The following is a 17,537-nucleotide window of genomic DNA, read 5'->3' as shown; positions in this document are numbered from 1 at the left end:
TCATTTTATACAGAATAGCAAAGCTTTTACATATCTCTCCCCCCACCCCCTATCTCTATATTTTTCTCTTTGCCCATGATGACTTTCCTGCTAAGCTGTGCATGTCATTCCAGCCTGTGCTTTGGGTCCATCCTTGTTGCAACAGTGCAGAATTGCAGAATTAGTACCTGGTTGAATAGAACAATGCTTTGTAGGGGATTGCAGTTATTATGATGTATAAGTGCACATGTACACGCAGCCCAGACCAACAATAGAACCGTATATCCTGCCAAACCTTTTTAATTCAGTCTGCATGGAATCTGCTACCTGGCATAGAACAGATTCTCAAAAATCAGTTTTTTTAAAGCTTGTAATTCTCATGATTATGGAGATACACTCAGAAATGTGCAGCCAGTGATTGCAGAAGAGTCCAGGCATAGACCTTTTGTCCCATATGCCTCTGCCTGAACCTGCCAATGGCATTCCCCTAGTAACATACTCCTACAGCTACCCTTTATAAAGTTGCAAGCTATTAACCTTTAATCACAGATTGAAATTGGCTCACTGACTAATTGCTGAGGCTGCCAGTAAGTAAAGAATCACTTGTAAAAGACCTGCCACTGTTCACAGATGTGTTAGTTTATGAAAAAGATTTTAAAAACAATTCTTCAAAGTTGTATACAAAGATTTCTAGGGTGAAATTATGACTTTGCTTATAAGAACCACAAACAATTAACTGATGGTACCCAGAGGAAATTAGTGTCAGTTCTCGCCTTGGTTTCATGCATAGACTGAGCAAATGGAGGAGTGGGATCACGTCTTCTGGTCCCATCCTGGACTTCTGCATGTTCAGCATGAGTAGAGAATGGGCCCTATATGTGTAGGGCCTGTATGCATGATTGGGCTCTCTGGCATGATCGGAGTTCCCAGTCTCTGTGTGCATACAGTTGTACGCATGTGTGACCCATTCTTATCTCTATCTGAATGTGTGACAGTTGGGGGCTAAGCCAGAAGGTGTGATCCCCCTGCCCCTCCATGTGTTTAGCATATAAATGAAATGATACTGAGAACAGGAATTAAGGCTGCATCTTCCAAAATAACAATGGGATTTGAAAAGTCTTGCTGGAATTCTGGCTGTGATCTGGTGTGTTGCAGCGAGAACAATTTGATGATTTTCTTCATCAAATTTGAGATTGTTATTAAAATGGGCCTTCATTCTGGTGGTGTGTAGCCTTTGCTAAATTGTGAGAGGGTCTCATGCTTAAGAGAAACTATCTTCTTTCAAAATCTCTAAACAGGGACCTGACCAAGATTTGGTAATATATAAATATATTGAAAAGTGTTCAGCTTATTTTTAAATGCCATACAACTAATGAAAAAAAGTATGTTTGTTTGACAGCTTTAGCCCTTGATTGCGTTCAACAACCATTCCATCAATTCCCAACAATTCTGCTAAAACTCAGGCTGGAACTATATATTGTGCTAGCAAATATGCATTTTCCAAACATGTTTGCCTTTTAACTGTAGGAGAATACTAACAGGAGAGAACTGGCAGATGGGGAGGGAAGTGCTTAACCCTTCCCTGGCTGCCAATCCTTCCCCAGGCCAGTTTTCCTCTAGCTAGACTTATTTCCATTCCTAGAGCATGCTGGGGAAAGTTTGCAAGGGGAAATGGACAGGAATGCAAAGGGCTAACCATCTCCCTCCTGCCTACTAGTGTTCCCCTCCCATTAGTAAACACAGATTTGGGAACCTGTGTTTGCCTGGTAACATCTTGGCGATCAGGCTCTGTATATAAAGCATGCAAGACAAACACATGTGTATAGAAGTTGCTGATTTGCATAACTTATTTTAATGTAGAATTTTAAACTTATTTGCTGTGCAGTATGAACAGCCCCAGGGTAGGACATTAGCAAATCTAGAACATCTTCAGTGGCCATGATCAGTTACTGTTTTGTTCCTGTATATAGTGTCCCCCTGAGTTGGGCTTCAGGGTTTGTTTTTTTCACTCTAATATTAGACACCAGAATGGTTGGACAGCGATTCTTGTCAAAAGTGTGACCAGCCATTCTTCTGGAACTTCAAACAAATGTGGGATAGCAAGAAAATTGGCTTTAGACAGGTACGTGGCATGCTGGTCTTTAAATGATTGAAGGTAGCCTCCTGTTCCACTTGATGCAACATCCAGTATGCTGATAGTGAACTTGTTCTCAGAGGGGGATCCTTAAGTGGCCAAAACACCACCATACATGCACAAAAGGGAAGTACCAGCAGCCTTGTCTGGACCCCCACAGTGTTCAAACATACTAGAAGTGCTTAGGGAACAAACCCTTAGAGGGAGAGGACCCCCAAAACAACCCAATGAAGACTGAAAATGCTCAGCAGCCACAGAATGCCAGGTGTCTGTTGGGAGGGGGACAGAATGAAAAAACAGGGTGGGGGTGGAAGAGATGGATGGAATGAAGTATCCTGGAAAAGGGCGTGGCTAGCTGAACTACTGAACAGGAGCACTCCATGCTGCAACATTTTGCTGCAGATCCCACTAGTCTTTGCTGCCATTACTCAGAGAGCCTATTGGTGAGACACCCCTAGAGCTGAGCATTGACAGTGAGTCACAGAAAGGTGACTGAACATTTTCATGTTAAGTTTTTGGAAGGACTGATGATATTTTCCCAGACACGCCACACCTCCATTTTTGGGAGGTCCCACTTGTGTTAACACTGCTTCCGACTTTTGTAATTTATAAACAGACTTCCACACCCTCATACACTGTGAGCTAATGTCAAAGTGAGCTCGATGTAAATGAATGGAAATTAATCTATGAATTGGTCAAAAGGGGGCTGTGTCAAGGGCTCCTTGGAGGCCTCTCTAATCCAGTAGCCAAGTCCAGACACAGACAAAGGGATTCTTTTCAAAGCTTTATTCCTCTTTTACAACTTAACCACTCTACTGTTAGCAACTAGATATGAGCAGCAGAGTACCTATGCCCTACGTTGGAACAGTTGGTCCCCATTTGAAAGGGAATTACTGGCAGACCCCTGAACTTAAGGACTAGGAAGAGTCCCTCTCCTTTTCCCTTGGATCCTCTGGGCGCAGCCATTGTTTGCGCGCCAACCGGGCACTACGCCCTCCATTTGGCGCCGCTCTCTGCGTCGGCGTTGCGCGTCCATCAAGTCTGCTTCCCGCACTCTGTCACTCCCAGGACTGCTATCTAAGCTAGGAATGCTGGTGGGAGGAATCTCCGTCAGCTGTTGGCCCTGGGAAAGAGGAGCGCGCTCCTCTCCCAGGAGCAACTGCTCTTCCTCAGAATCAGAACTACACTGGGATTCTATGGGCTCAGTGTCCACCCTGACAGGGCTGCTACATCTGGGCAGTGACTTTTTGATTAAAATAATGAAATGTTTTTGAACCTCAGTGCAGTAATTTCACATTAAAGTAAGTGCTTGCTGTGAACTCTGTTCCTTCAGGTATAAACATGGAAACAATCAGTCCTGCTATAAAACTTAACCCAGCTTTACCCAGCTTGGTGCCCTCCAGATGTGTTGGATTCCAACTCCCGTACCTGGCTGGGTGGTAATGGGAGTTATAGTCCCAACACATCTGGAGTGTGCCAAGTTGGGCTAACCTGTGGGCCTATTGGCTTTGTGTTAATGAGACATTCATTGGTTTGAGATTGGTTATATGCAGTTTCACCAACTGCTTTTCTTCCTTCCCTGAGTAGGTTTCTAATTTTTGATCGGGCAGAACTTTGTGGAGGAAAAGTGTTGTAGAAACTTCCAGAAATACGTGCCCTGACTCCTTGGGCAGGATAGGCTATATCATGTGTAAACAGGTGGATGTACACGTGAATTCTTCCACCTCATCCAGGTGGTCCCTGTGTGCTTCTCATTTCAGCATCATTGCCGGAAGTGTGGGAAAGCCGTCTGTGGCAAATGCAGCTCAAAGCGCTCCTCCATACCACTTATGGGGTTTGAATTTGAAGTGAGAGTCTGTGACGGTTGTTATGAATCAATAACAGATGAGGAGTGAGTAAGCAGTCCCGGTCCCATCTGCTCCTTCCATCCGATTTACCTGTCCTGCAGCCCTGCTCCGTTCCTTGGCAACCAATTCTAATTTCTGAGGGAAACCAACAGGCCACCATTTTGGAAATGAATTATTTTCTCCCGTAGTGGAATTCTTCCCTAGTTAAGACTGTGTCTAGCCCTAAGCCAGAGATGGAGAGCGTGTGGTCCTCCAGATGTTCTTGGACGACAACTCCCAGCATCCCTGACCATTGGCCATGCTGGCTGGGGCTGATGAGAGTTTAAGTCCATCTGGTTGGCTGCAGGTTCCCCAGACCTGCCCTAAGCTAAGCTTGAAGTTGCTTCCTCTAAGCCAGGGTGTTGAACCTCTTTCAGCCCAAGGGCGGAGCTCAATTTTTGAGAAGCTTTGGGGGGGGGCATTCTAGTGGTAGGTGGGGCTGAAGCTAAAGTGGCGGGTGGAGGGCAGAATACAAACAATACCAGCATATTGTAGCTTAAAGCTCTTACTGCCTTAGGGGAGGCTTTTCAACCTTTCAGAATGGGAAAAAACCCACAGAATCCAGAAAGCCATCAAATGGTTGGTGGTTGGGTGAAAAGGGGTGGCCATCTGGGGATACCCAGGTGGGCCATATTGAGATCCCAGGCCTAAGGTTCCCCACCCCTGCTCTAAGTAGCGTACATATGGGGAGTCAATATAATAAGATTCCACCAACAATCATGGCCCCTCTAATATAGAGCTTTCTCTTCACTCATCTTTTGTTCTTCCTTCAGGCGTGCTCCCACAGCCACTTTCCATGACAGCAAGCACAACGTTGTCCATGTACACTTTGATGCAACCCGGGGATGGTTGCTGACATCTGGGACAGACAGGGTTCTTAAGGTAAGAGTCCAGGGTGGGAATTATAGGCGTATCCCCAGATGCTTTGGCCTACAATTCCCATCAGCCCTAGCCAGCATGCCTACTGGTGAGGGATCATGGGAGTTATAGGCCAACACAGCTGGAGGGCCACAAGTTGCCCACCCTTGGGATATCCTATACATTTCAAGGCCCAATAACCTAATGTAATAATGTCTTACTTATGGATTCCTACCTCCTTTCCCCCTATGTCAGCAACAGGCCTTGTAGTGGGGAATTACTAGAACTATTCCACAAAGGTTCCATAAATCATTTTAATGATCTCTTCTGCTGGCATTTATCTCCTTTTAACAGTTGTGGGATATGACACCTGTAGTATCCTGATGCATCAGTGAAACGTAAAGCAACGTTGTGTCGCTGAAGAAGGGATTCCTAAGCCTGTTGCATAAGATGAAGCAAGCTGTGTAATGACTGATAAAGGAGAGAACTAATACTTCTGGATGGGTTTTCAAGTGATCTGCCAGATCTGGAGTGAACACTTGCAGCAAACGCTCCACTTCGTTGTTCTCAAAACACAGAAGATATTTTTTTAAACTTACAATTACATGATCTGACTCCGTTCAGCCACTTGGAACTCGCCTGGAAAGTCTGTGTGCAGTGTGGTTTGTGTTTCATGTTCTATGTTGAATTGTGCTGTTTGTGGGGGAATTCTTTGCAGATGTGAGCAGCCATCAGCAATACTAGGTTGGTAAGGCTGAATCTGCTCTTGGGGAGACAAAACAGAAAGCCAAGTATTCTTTCCGTAATGCCTGCTAGAGAGTCATCGAGTAAGAACCTGAATGACAAACTGCTGTAAAAGATCAGGGCAGCCAGAGCTCTTTTCAACAGGAAAGGTCTCCTCTGTAATTGTTTTCTAGGAAATGGTACTGTGGGATGTGAGGGGGAGGATCGGATAGACAGAGCTCAGACTTTTTTGTTGCAAAGCCAAGAGGAATGCTTATTTGACCACAAACTTAAACATGGCTAAACTAGCTCTCCAGCCCCAAGCATTTCTACCAGCAAGTGTTGTAGAAACCAGTTCAAACTGAGGATGGTTTTAAGGGGTTGCCAGTAACTTGACCCTGCAGGGAATATCCTTCAGTTTAACTGGATCAGCAGTGCTTTGAGGATTCTGCTAGAATTGATGTGCTTTGCTGGGTATGGTTTGAAACTATCTCATTCGTGTCACCCCGCTGGCAGGATGAGTGTTTCTGAAATTGCTGATAATTGTAATTGTTTTTAATTCTCAATGTAGCCCCCAAATTAATGCGATTAACTTTCACTTTTTGTTTCGCTGCCTTAATAGGCAATGTTTTTCAAAAAATAAAAATACAAATGAAAACTGCCTCTTTCAGAGCATCTTGGAAAAGAGATCCACAATTTGTTACTCCTTTAAACCTCAGTCAAGTAGCTAATATGGGGTCCTAAATGCAACTCTATATGATGCAGCTGATTTAAAGGCCTATCTGTAGGTGTACTGTTAAAAGAAACAGCTCCATGCCTCAGAGTGCAGTTCTTGTAATTTTCAGCGATTACAAAGCGTACCAAACCGTCACCATTCACATTATATTTCTTCCCAAAATCGAAACAAAACACCTTCCATCAAAGCTATAACTTTCATAAGGGAAAATCTGCCAGCTGATTAAAGGTCATCCCTGCAAGCTTTCCCACCCCCCACCCCCTTTCAGTAACAGCACTACTCCATGTCCACTGTGTGTCCTGTCTCTGCTGCTGAATGACAGGGGAGGCATCCTTTCATAGTAGCCTTATGCATTTCCAGTAGGGAAGATCTGAATGAGAAATGTCCACTTGGATTGCCCTGCTGGATTTGAGACAGCAGTATGCAGGGGTAGGTAATACTCCATATTTGCAGAACTAAAGGAGGGCAGGTTGAAACACCTTCAATCACATCAATAGGACTAGGCTGACTGCCAAATGGTATCTAAATCTAGGAAAGCTTAAGTTCTGTGGTTGAAAAACTATGCAATGCAACTTAAAATATCAGACGTGTAATAATGCGTTCAGATATCTATAGGAATGTAAATTTAGCTGCTCCTGTCCTTCGTGAAGAGGTAGACTACAACAATCACACTCTTCTTTCTTTTTCAAACCTTGGATTTTAAATGGGTGGGTCTTACAGGCAAACTTCAGAAATACTGACAGACCTTTCAGGAAGACGTTCTTACCAGCAAGTTTCCAGCAAGAGGGAAGTTCATAGCTGTGGCACAGCCCTCAGATGTGTGCATAGAGAGTGCTCTTACTCATTCTTGGCATGTGACTACTATACATAAGGGAAGATGCAGGGTTAATTATAGCGACCCAAGCCCTCTTGGGCATTATAGTCTACAGCTAGCATCTTGACATTTTCACTGTGCTCACACTGGAACACTAATACATGATCACACCTCTTTTCCCCATTAGCAAATAAAAGAAAGCACTTTGGGGGATGGGGTTTAAACAGCGAATGTGAAATGGGTAACTAACGGACAGGGGTTATATGGAAATGACAGGACCATAGGGAAACACAGACAGACACGGAAATAACAGAGCTCTTTTCTCCCACCCACAAACAATGGAGTATTTTGCAATATAAGAGCACCTACCATTTTCTGGATGGGAATCTTAAGGTCTGCTGAAATGTGTGTGTGCTGCAAGTAATTTGCCCCACTGCAACGAACTGGCCCTAGCTGCATATTTTCAGTTTTTTCCAGAATCCTGTTCTAGAAACAGTGTGCAATTCTGTTTAGAGGAAATCAGATGTATCTACAGCATACAGTAACATACAGGAAGTGAATCTTTAGCTGTGTTTTCCTGCTGCATTCTGATAATTTGCACATTTTACAACTTTCCAACTGTAGCACAGTTTTGCTTAAGTGATCTTCCAATTCATTCTGGAAAGATGCCACTACAATACACTGCGATACTTCTAGGACTCTTCTTCTTAGAGAGGAAGTAGGAAACCAGTATTATCTGGGTTTAAACTGCTGGGAGAGCTCTTCAGGGGCTTGTATCGGTTTTTCTTCATCACCAGGTGAAGCTTTTATCTGTGCCACTGGTAAGTGGGTTGGAACAGGCTGCCACAAATGAAACACAAGGCAAAATGAATTTTAATTCAGCGATCAAAAGCGGCTCACCGTGAAGTCTGCTTTTCTGAATTGCTTAATTAGTAACACTGAACAGAAGTGAAACTCGTTAGAGCTTGCAGCAATTCAAGTCTTCACAATGTAAATTGTTAGGGCCATGTCATGTTAAGGCAGTAACAAAGCTAGGTTGCCACAATATGTACACTTGCTGGGAGCTGCTGCCAGTCTCAGTTCTGACCTGTGAGCCTGTTCCGATGTGTATGTTAATACTTGTTTGTCGCATTCACATTTTAATGTCTTGGGTTTACATGATTTAGTGCAGGGGTAGGCAACCTTTTTGGGCTGTGGGCACACTTCACAATTTGAGAAACTGTCCTGGGCACCACCACAAAATGGCTGCCATGGAAGGCATGGCAAAGGACAAGTAAGCTGCCCAAATGACTGAGTACAAAGCAGAGGTGGGGTCTGAGCCCCAACACACTGAACAACTCCTTTGAACCCACAGTGTTCAGCACCAGCAGAAAAGTGTTTCAGAACAATCCCAGCTTCCAGCAAGAAAATGTGTTATTTTTTTAAAAAAAAAATCAAGTTGGAGAGGTAGGGCACTTTGATGGGCTCCAAGAAAGGTGTCTGGGGGTGCGCTGGTGCCCATGGGCACCATGTTGCCTATGCCTAATTTAGTGTAGATTGCAAGAGGCAGGTTTTTCTGTACTTTAAGAACTACGGTATTCAATGCTGCAATAATGTAAACGCCTTACCTTGGAAGACCTGGCTGCTTGCTTGTTTGCATGCTGCAGGGGCGACTGCAAGCCATACCACAGTGTCTACCCCCTGGGCTTCTGTCCACAATCTACTCTTCATCTTCTCACAGAAATCTGGCATAGATGTCCTCACCGCTACAAGGTAACATTTCTGAGAAGTGTATGTAAAAATTACCCTGCCTCACAAAATGAATGGCAAAATACTTCTCGCCCACTACTTAACTGTGCTCTTCAACCAGCACCCCCCTAATTTTGGAATATGCTGCTGTTCTAACCTGCAGAGGGACAGTGAAACTATCTTCCTGCAGAACTGACAGCTCTTATTCTCTTCCTGCCCGTTGGCACCAGATTTCTGCTCTCTCGCACTACCTAACATTTGGGGTAATATAGACCCTTTCTGTCTACCAGAGTCGGGGCTTTGTGCCTACGGACAGTACTACTAATATAAAAGGGAACCAATTATGTTCTCAAACGGCAAGAATTGGCTTTTTTTAGCTTGTCAGTGCTAGATGCTGCTAAGTGTCTGTGGTAGACACTGCAAGAAAAACTAGATCCCTTGAGAAATTTTACTAGAAAGAACAAGCCAACCATGCACCTTTCATCTGATTTGGGATGCTTCCGAAAAATTTATCTGGTTCCTTCAGATATTAAGAATCCATGTGCAGCACTCAACTTGCTAATATACCATTTTATTAATGTGGCTCTAAAACTTAACTTTATTCTATCTTTAGCACATAGACCCATTGCTTAGGGACTGAACAACTACATTCCATCAGTGTTGTTGTTCAGTCGTTAAGTCATGTCTGACTCTTCGTGACCCCATGGACCATAGCACGCCAGGCCTTCCTGTCCTCCGCTGTCTCCCAGAGTGTGCTCAAGTTTATCTTCATTGCATCGGTGATGCTATCTAGCCATCTCATCCTCTGCCATCCCCTTCTCCTTTGGACTTCAATCTTTCCCAGCATCAGGGTCTTTTCCAGGGAGTTTTCGCATTAGGTGGCCAAAATATTTGAGCTTCAGCTTCAGTATCTGTCCTTCCAATGAGCACTCAGGGTTGATTTCCTTTAGGATTGACTGATTTGAGCTCCTTGCAGTCCAGGGGACTCGTAAGAGTCTTCTCCAGCACCACAGTTCAAAAGCCTCCATTCTTCAGCACTCAGCCTTCCTTATAGTCCAGCTCTCACAGCCATACATTACTACTGGGAAAACCATAGCTTTGATTATACGGACCTTTGTCGGCAAGGTGATGTCTCTGCTTCTTATTATGCTGTCTAGGTTTGCCATAGCTTTCCTCCCAAGAAGCAAGCATCTTTTAATTTCATGGCCACAGTCACCGTCTGCGGTGATCTTAGAACCCAAGAAAATAAAATCTGTCACTGCTTCCATTTCTTCTCCTTCTATATGCCAGGAACATTCCATCTGCACTGGTCCTGTAAAAAAAACACAGAATTCAGGGTGAGACAAGGACCCCTTCCTGCTTATTTCTCCTTTTGAGGTCTGCCCAAAACAAATTATCAACCAGCAGGAGCTACTACCAGCCAGTTGAAGGTTTGCAGATTTTGCATGTCAAACCACCTGTACTTCTTGTTTCCTCTTCTCTGTCCTGTTTGCTTGCTTTGCCTATCTTTCCAATAGATCTCAGCTAAAGAAAGCCACAGAAACAAAGGGAAGGATCCAGAGTTGTAACAGAGGGATTATTGGCATCTCTTTAGTTGCTCCCATAGAACATGCCAACTGACCATTGCCAAAAGGCTGTTCTCTAAACAACCTGTACTACGTTCCTTTTGCTCTTACTCTTGCCAAGTAATTCTCTAAAGCTAATAACATGTGCGGCTATTTCAGTCCACAATAGGTCTATCTATCTTGTGACCAGTGAGTCAGGTTTAGGACAATAGCTGGTGTTCATTCTGTACTTTCCACTTCCATTGAAGACTGTGAGTAAGATACAACTAGCAGCATTTAGAACCAGCAACATCCATTCAGGACTTTTAGGACACCGCTTTGTAAAGCTGCTAAAACTAGCCAGCCACAGTAAAGCTGGAGAGATGAATGGAAGATTTTGCACAGGCCAACGCAAGCAGCATCTAAATTCCCATGCGCGCAATGACAGAGAACTTTGATACAAACAACATTATTGACACAAGTTATCACAAGGTTGCGGTTGTCTTCATAGCTAGAAGTTTACTAGTAGCCATCTCTACTTGTTCTCTGATACTGCTGGAAGTGCGAGGAGCACAAAATGCAAATGCCCCATATTCCTTGATCTCTCTGCACTTAGCAATGTGGTCTAAAGTAGAACATCTCTTCTTGGGTGAGGAAAAAGATGCAAAGTTCAGTGTCAGATTATAAAGAGAAGTACCGGAAATGAGAAACGTGGGGGCATTTCCCCTCCCTCTCTCTATGTAATATCCAAAGCCAGTCTCAAAGAGATGAATACTTCTATTCAGAAACAAATACCCGGTGTATCTGCCCAGCCAGGATGCATAGAAGAAAAGTGGACCCTGGGATGTACTTTAGCGTAGTGTTCTGTCAGGACTACTTGCTGTCTCTAGGATACAACAAAAGGCACCAAACTGGAAAAGAGCAATAGGCTATTTAGTCTGGCATCTTCTCACACAACATATAACTATTACTGAAAAAGGATACTACATTTCATTCCCTTCTCAGCATGGCCAGTTCTTCTCTTTGAACCTCGGAGCCTATGCACTGCCCTCATAGTATGTAAAAACAGTGTAGCGTCTGTCTTTGCTCCAGCTTATTTAAAAACACTTTAAGAGTGTTTTGACAACTAGGATGAGCAGTTCACCTGAAGGCAAGTAATGCTGATATTTAGAGTCATTCATTCACAAAGCTGCTCATGTCCCCTAGAAAGCCCTGTCGAACTTCTATCCGAGCCATAGCCCTTTAAACGTCACAGTGCAAGTGTAGATTATTATTAAAATAGAACATTCCAGAAGACTTAAATAAAATGCAGCCACATAGAGCAGTATGCCTGATCTCTTTCTTACTTGGAAAGACACATTTAAAAAACAGTGGTGTTGAAAATGGTTCAGTTGTGTGAGTTAAAATGAAGATTTTTTTTTGTACTCCCATTGGCTTCCAACACCACTAAACAGCATTTACATCATACCGCTCAAAAGGGGAGAATGCTAAACCAAAAGGTGGTGATTACAGCACTTCACTTGCAACAGGCATTTTGTATAGCCTACATAAAAATGTTTTGGTGAAGTACGAGATATGCAGTAGCTCTATGGCCCCTAAATACTTGTGCCACTACATAACATTACAGTTTGACATGGGACCGAGGCAGATGTTAGATTAGTTTGTAGCTCGATAAAGAAGCTTTTAGCTGCAACTAAGATAGACCACTGAAACAAAGGATTCACAGATATGCAACTCTTAAAACATCATATTAAGCTGGCCCAGTATGGGAGCAGGGTGATATAAATATTAAGACCAGAGACAAGAAGGAAAGGGATGGCAAGTGCGGTATCCGATTTACCCTCAAATGGAGCCATACAAACTTACAACTCTAGGGTCATCTTCTCTTTCCAAGACAGGTAGAACTGGTGTTAGAATATATTTACCTAAAAGATAAATCCAGAATGATTAGCAAGCTTTTTCTTTCACAATGTAACCAGTTTTTGTTTTGTTTTTTAAACCACCACCCCTCAAGCTGGATGGGCTCTTCTACTAGATAACACATATGAACATGGTCCCACTAACTGCAAGTTCACAAGGCTTTTAAAAGGAAACAGAACTGCACTTATGACCCATTTGAATGCTTGTACATCTTTCTGGCACAACTACTATACTCTTCAGCCTAGATAATGTAAGATTTGACTCAATTGTTCAGACTTTATGAAGTCTCCCGCACTGTCCCATGAACTCAACAATAAAAAAAAACTAGATTTGTTTCAAATGGTCCAGAGTGCAGAAGCAGAGGAAGTATTGAGGGGTGGGTGAGTGAAATCACCCATGATCAGTGATATTGGTAGTAAAAGTGACACAATGTGTGTGTGTGGGTGTGTAAACTCATTTCAAAGCAGTAAGGCAAGGTGCATGCATTTGATTACATTTGAGGTTTTTGTTTTGTTTTAAATAAGAGAGTTTTATTCCACTATCATGAACCATGATATGAACTATGCCACTATCACAGACAGGTCCTGTTAAAAGGCTACAGAATCTTGTTTATTGTAGAATGACCTGAGTGTTGTTTGTTAACCACGACAGGGGTAATGGTCTTCAGGGGGGCTGAGGGGAGAAAAGGACATATTGGCATGTATACTGTTGCGCTGAAGCCCTTCTCCTGACAGCCTCCTCATCACATCCCTCCTACAACTTGGCCCTCAGCACCACAGCAGCTTATTTATTTCCCCACACTGAAGGCCTCATATGAAGTCCTCCTGAGCTATTTGTTCAGCTTGCAAGTAGCCTCTCAAAGCCTTTGAAAATATCCTATGCTTCAGAAAGGAGTCCGACAATCACAGGGCCAGTCTAAAACGGAAACAAATGGAATCACCTTGTGCCTATATTCATTACAAAATTCACGTCTATACATCAGCACGCTACTGGTTAGTGGCAGCTCAAGCCACACATTTTGGGAGGATACAGAAATTCTGTTTCATCTTTCAGCCAATGACCTAGAGCAGTGGTCCCAAACTTTTTTGATCACACATCCCTGTCAGTAAAACAATTTTGAGCATGCACCCCTAATATATATATACTTATTTATAAATGATATGCATGTACTACCGTACTAATATATTATGTACATTATAAGGCATACACAAAAATAGAAATTAAAAAGGATGAGATAAGGATGAAATAAACAGTATTTTAAAAATAATTTATTTTATTAATTAGCTGATATACCCGGCGTTGCCCGGGATGTAATTTTGTCATAGGCACTATTTGTTAGAAACACATTAAGGTAGGTTTACGCTTCTCGGAAAGGCCCCATAAGAAAGGCGAAAAGTTGAATCCACCAGACTTGATTTAAAAAAGCACAACAATTATAATGAGCAGATTGAATAAAAAAACACTACTAAAAATGCAAGGGACTGAATCTGTTAAGCACTACTGCAATATAATCCACACTGAATCTCATACCACTATTAAAATGTTCAACAGAGCCTTCCTTGCTGGAAATTGCAAGAACCGGGAAGAGAAACTAAATGCTCTGCACAGTCAGAAAAGAAACCATGAGTAAAGGGGAGGGAACAAACAGCAGCCAGCCAATCCAAGGTGAAGGAAGTCAGAGTGAATGGGAGAGAGACCAATAGAATGAAAGATGGCCAACAGGAAGACTGGTAGCTGAAATCAGAAACTTGGCCTGTACCATGATTGAGATGGTGTACTTGTTAGTAAGGGAAAGTATAAACAAAGTAATAATGTAACCCAGTGACTCCTGCCATACACTCTGGCAAGTGAGAAGGTGAAGTAAAAGCGGCAGCAACTGTACGGCCCAAACGGCAAGCTCAGTGGGCCCCTACAGTGTGATTACACCCAGGGCAGCTCCCCCTTATTCCTTGCGTTCCAGACGGCCCTGCAGCCCGCTACAAACGCACACAAACCCACACACAATTTTTGACTTTTATGTATATAGATGGTATTAAAAACCTTTTTGCTCTCACTAAAAAAAATTATTAATATCTTTTAGTGAGAGCAGTGTGATTGAATATGCTTCATTATTTTTGAAAATCTTGGTTTAACACTGTGTGATTCAGAGATTCAAAGGTCTGGCTGTAGGTTCAGTTTATTTCAAGACTTGGTTTTGATGGCTGTCATAGCTGAAAAAGACACCTCACAAAGATATGTAGATCCAAATGGAAGAAGTGCATCATTGGCTGCTTTTACTAAACCATGATACTCATTTTTTCAGTCCCATCCACCAATTATTCAAAGTTTTTTTTGTTGAAATTCAGCTAGCAAATTTCCATCTTCCCTGATGTCAATCAGTTGTTCTTGCAAACTAATGGGAAGGGGTTGCATTTTTATATTTTTAACAAATGGGTTCAAAACCCACTGAAACTCTTCATTTGGAAGATTTTTAAACAGTTTGGAAAATTCTGTTTCCAAGTTTTTAGGTTGTGCAGATATGAGCGTTCGTATAGGTGACACACTTGCATTGTTTTCGGCAACAAAATCACATACCAATGGAAACATTTCCAAACATCCGTTTTCAAAATGCTCTCTCCATAACACGAGTTTCTTTCGAAAAGCGGTTGCTTTCTCACTCATTGTTAAAACATCACTTTTACTTTGAAGGGACAGATTAAGTGTGTTTATTTTTTCAAAAATACCTGCTAGGTAGCATACTACAGACAGCCACTTGTCATCACAGAAAAGGCAAGCAATTGTGCTGTCCTTTGCTGTGCCTGGCAGAGACTGTGCAGTTGTTCTCGGTCACCATGGCAGAGGCAGGATAGGACTGGAGCCGAGGGAGAAATGCCAGGGAGCTTCCCCCTCTGCTCCCATCCCATCCTGCTGCCTCTGCTGTCGCCATCATTGACAATGGCAGCTCACTGGGGCAGCAGGAGGCTGCTCAATTATCAGGCAGCTCACGCACCCCAATGGATCATCTTGCACACCGCTTGGGCTGTGTGGCCCACTCTGGAGACCACTGACATAGACATCGAGTCCGCCACCCCTCCACACAATCCTATTGGATCAAGTCCACAATCAAACAGCCACCAGCAAACCTCCATCCCAGGGCACACAGACATATAGTCCAAGGCAGCTCTGCTGTGTCCATCTCCCTCATTTCTCTTGCAATCAGGAATAGCTGAATTAGCTATACCCTTAGTGGAGCACAAGAGGCCAAGCATGCCAAGTCATTTAGGGAGCAATCTTATGCATGTTTAGACAGAAAAAAGGCCTACATCTCCCAGCATTCTCCAGCCAGCCATGTAGGACTTTTCCTGTCTAAACATGCATAAGATTGCACTTTTGTTCTACCACTTTCCACCATTGGTGGAAGGTGTTAGAGAGCAGGCGTTTTCTTCCCCAGCATAACAGTGAAGAAACCAGTATAAGGAAAAGTCAGCATCATTTATTTTGCATGCAGAATAGGGGCAAGGAAGTGCACATACAAACACCTCTGACAAGTCTCTGCTAACTAGCACAATGTGCAGCACTCAAACTTGCAACATGGATCATGAAGTACCCAGCTCTTTGAGAGCATCATCCAAAGAACATACAAAGCTGGTAGAAGACAACAGTTATCCAAGTCCAACCCCTTGCTCTAAGGCAGGATGGCTTGTTCAACCTGTTAATCAAAACTTCCAAGGACACATTTCACAACCTCCCTGGGCAGGAAACTGAATTGCTTTTATCTAGTTACAAAACTGAACCCAAATCTACCCTCCAGAAGTCTAAACCCATTGCTTCTTGCCTTGCTCTTATTGGAAAGAGGGGAAAAGATTTGTTCCCCCTTTTTGCCACTCCCTTTTAAATATCTGAAGGTTATTTTAGGTAATCTCTATTCATCACATTTCATTTCTGAATGCATGGGGGTTTTTTCTCTGTACTATTGCCTTTTTAAAGGAAGCGTTGGATTGTTAATCAGTACACATCATGAGGCCCTATATATAAACAATTTGGAAGGAGAAAAGTATTGCTTTCTTTAATCAGAAAAATTAAACCAAGCTTAGTCAGGCATTAGAAGAGCCCCCTTTCTTCCACTCCAAAATGTATGCCCTCCACTGCCAGATGACTGCATCCATGTGTTTAGAAGTCTATGACAGTCTCCATCATCTCTCCAGAAAAACTGCCCTACTTATCTAAAATGTTTGTAGCAAAATTCTTTTCAAGCCCATCTTCTGTTCTCTTTTGTGTACCATGCAGCCAGCATTGTTGTTGTTCAGTCATTCAGTCGTGTCCGACTCTTCGTGACCCCATGGACCATAGCACACCAGGCCTTCCTGTCCTCCGCTCTCTCCCGGAGTGTGCTCAAGTTCATGCAGCCTGCATTGCTGATCTGCAAAAAGAAAAAGAAAAAAGAGATGTAGTCTAAAAGATGTAATATGCTATAGTTGAATGCAGAAGGTTGTAGGTTCAATCCCTGGCATCTCCGGATAGGGCTAGGAAAGGTTCCTGTCTGAAGCCCGGAAGAGCTACTGCCAATCAGTGTAGACAACACTGAACTAGATGGACCAATAGTCTGACATAATGTAAGGCAGCTTGTCATGTAAAGGAGTCACATGACCGCACTGTACTGCACTGTACAGTCAATAATAATAAATTTCAACGGTAGCTTTGAGCTGCCGTACACAAGTGGCTGTTTCTTATCAGAAGCAAGTACTTCTGCACACTCAAAACTCCTGACCACAGTCAGTGCTGACAGTACAGAGAATGTAGCCAAGTTGTGTCTTGTTCAAGCAAGCAGTTTCTAGTTATCTCCAATTGGCTGGTATTGTCAGTGTGCTGGAAGGCCCACCATGTCCCGCAAGATGAGCTGCACTCTTAAGAACCCAAGTCACCAAGAAATTTAATCTGTGGTCACTCTTTCACTGTTCAGCAAATTCCCAAATTCCTTTGGGGTTGAACATAGCCAGCACATGGACACAAACATTCAATGGAAGGGGCAGGGGAGAGAGAAAGAAAATAAAGAGCATGTCCAACTCCCTGGTATTCTGCACTTCAGCCTAGCTTTAAATCTTATTGACATCTCAAGTGCAGTTGGTTGCTCAGTACACACACAAAATATCCAAAGCTGTTCAGAAGATTAATATGGCTGGCTGTCATTTAACACACTTTAACCACACTCCACAAGCAGATGGCAGGAGCATCTTTT

At 43.1% G+C, this 17,537-nt stretch overlaps 2 protein-coding genes across 3 annotated transcripts in view; one reads left to right on the top strand and one right to left on the bottom strand.

Annotated features, from left to right (window-relative positions):
* WDFY2 (WD repeat and FYVE domain containing 2) overlaps positions 1-7,961 on the top strand; it is a 74,369-nt gene extending 66,408 nt beyond the window's left edge. For both annotated transcript variants that reach the window (XM_084826472.1, XM_084826473.1), the window contains exons 9-12: positions 2,000-2,101; positions 3,874-4,004; positions 4,773-4,881; positions 5,212-7,961. In XM_084826472.1, coding sequence (XP_084682598.1) covers positions 2,000-2,101; positions 3,874-4,004; positions 4,773-4,881; positions 5,212-5,241 — 372 coding nt within the window. In that variant the 3' untranslated portion in view covers positions 5,242-7,961. The remainder of the gene's footprint in view (positions 1-1,999; positions 2,102-3,873; positions 4,005-4,772; positions 4,882-5,211) is intronic.
* Positions 7,863-17,358, bottom strand: DHRS12 (dehydrogenase/reductase 12). Its single transcript, XM_084810475.1, is given in 7 exon segments — positions 7,863-7,975; positions 8,735-8,875; positions 11,198-11,288; positions 12,269-12,327; positions 16,516-16,569; positions 16,572-16,600; positions 17,222-17,358. Coding segments are annotated over 7 exon segments (624 nt in total).
* Positions 17,359-17,537: the final 179 nt, after the last annotated feature.

This window comes from Heloderma suspectum, chromosome 1 (genome assembly GCF_057233095.1).
Source record: "Heloderma suspectum isolate Gila_16-S chromosome 1, 16-S_ref, whole genome shotgun sequence".
In the NCBI taxonomy this organism is placed as follows: domain Eukaryota; kingdom Metazoa; phylum Chordata; class Lepidosauria; order Squamata; family Helodermatidae; genus Heloderma; species Heloderma suspectum.
This window is presented reverse-complemented; position numbering and strand designations above follow the sequence as displayed.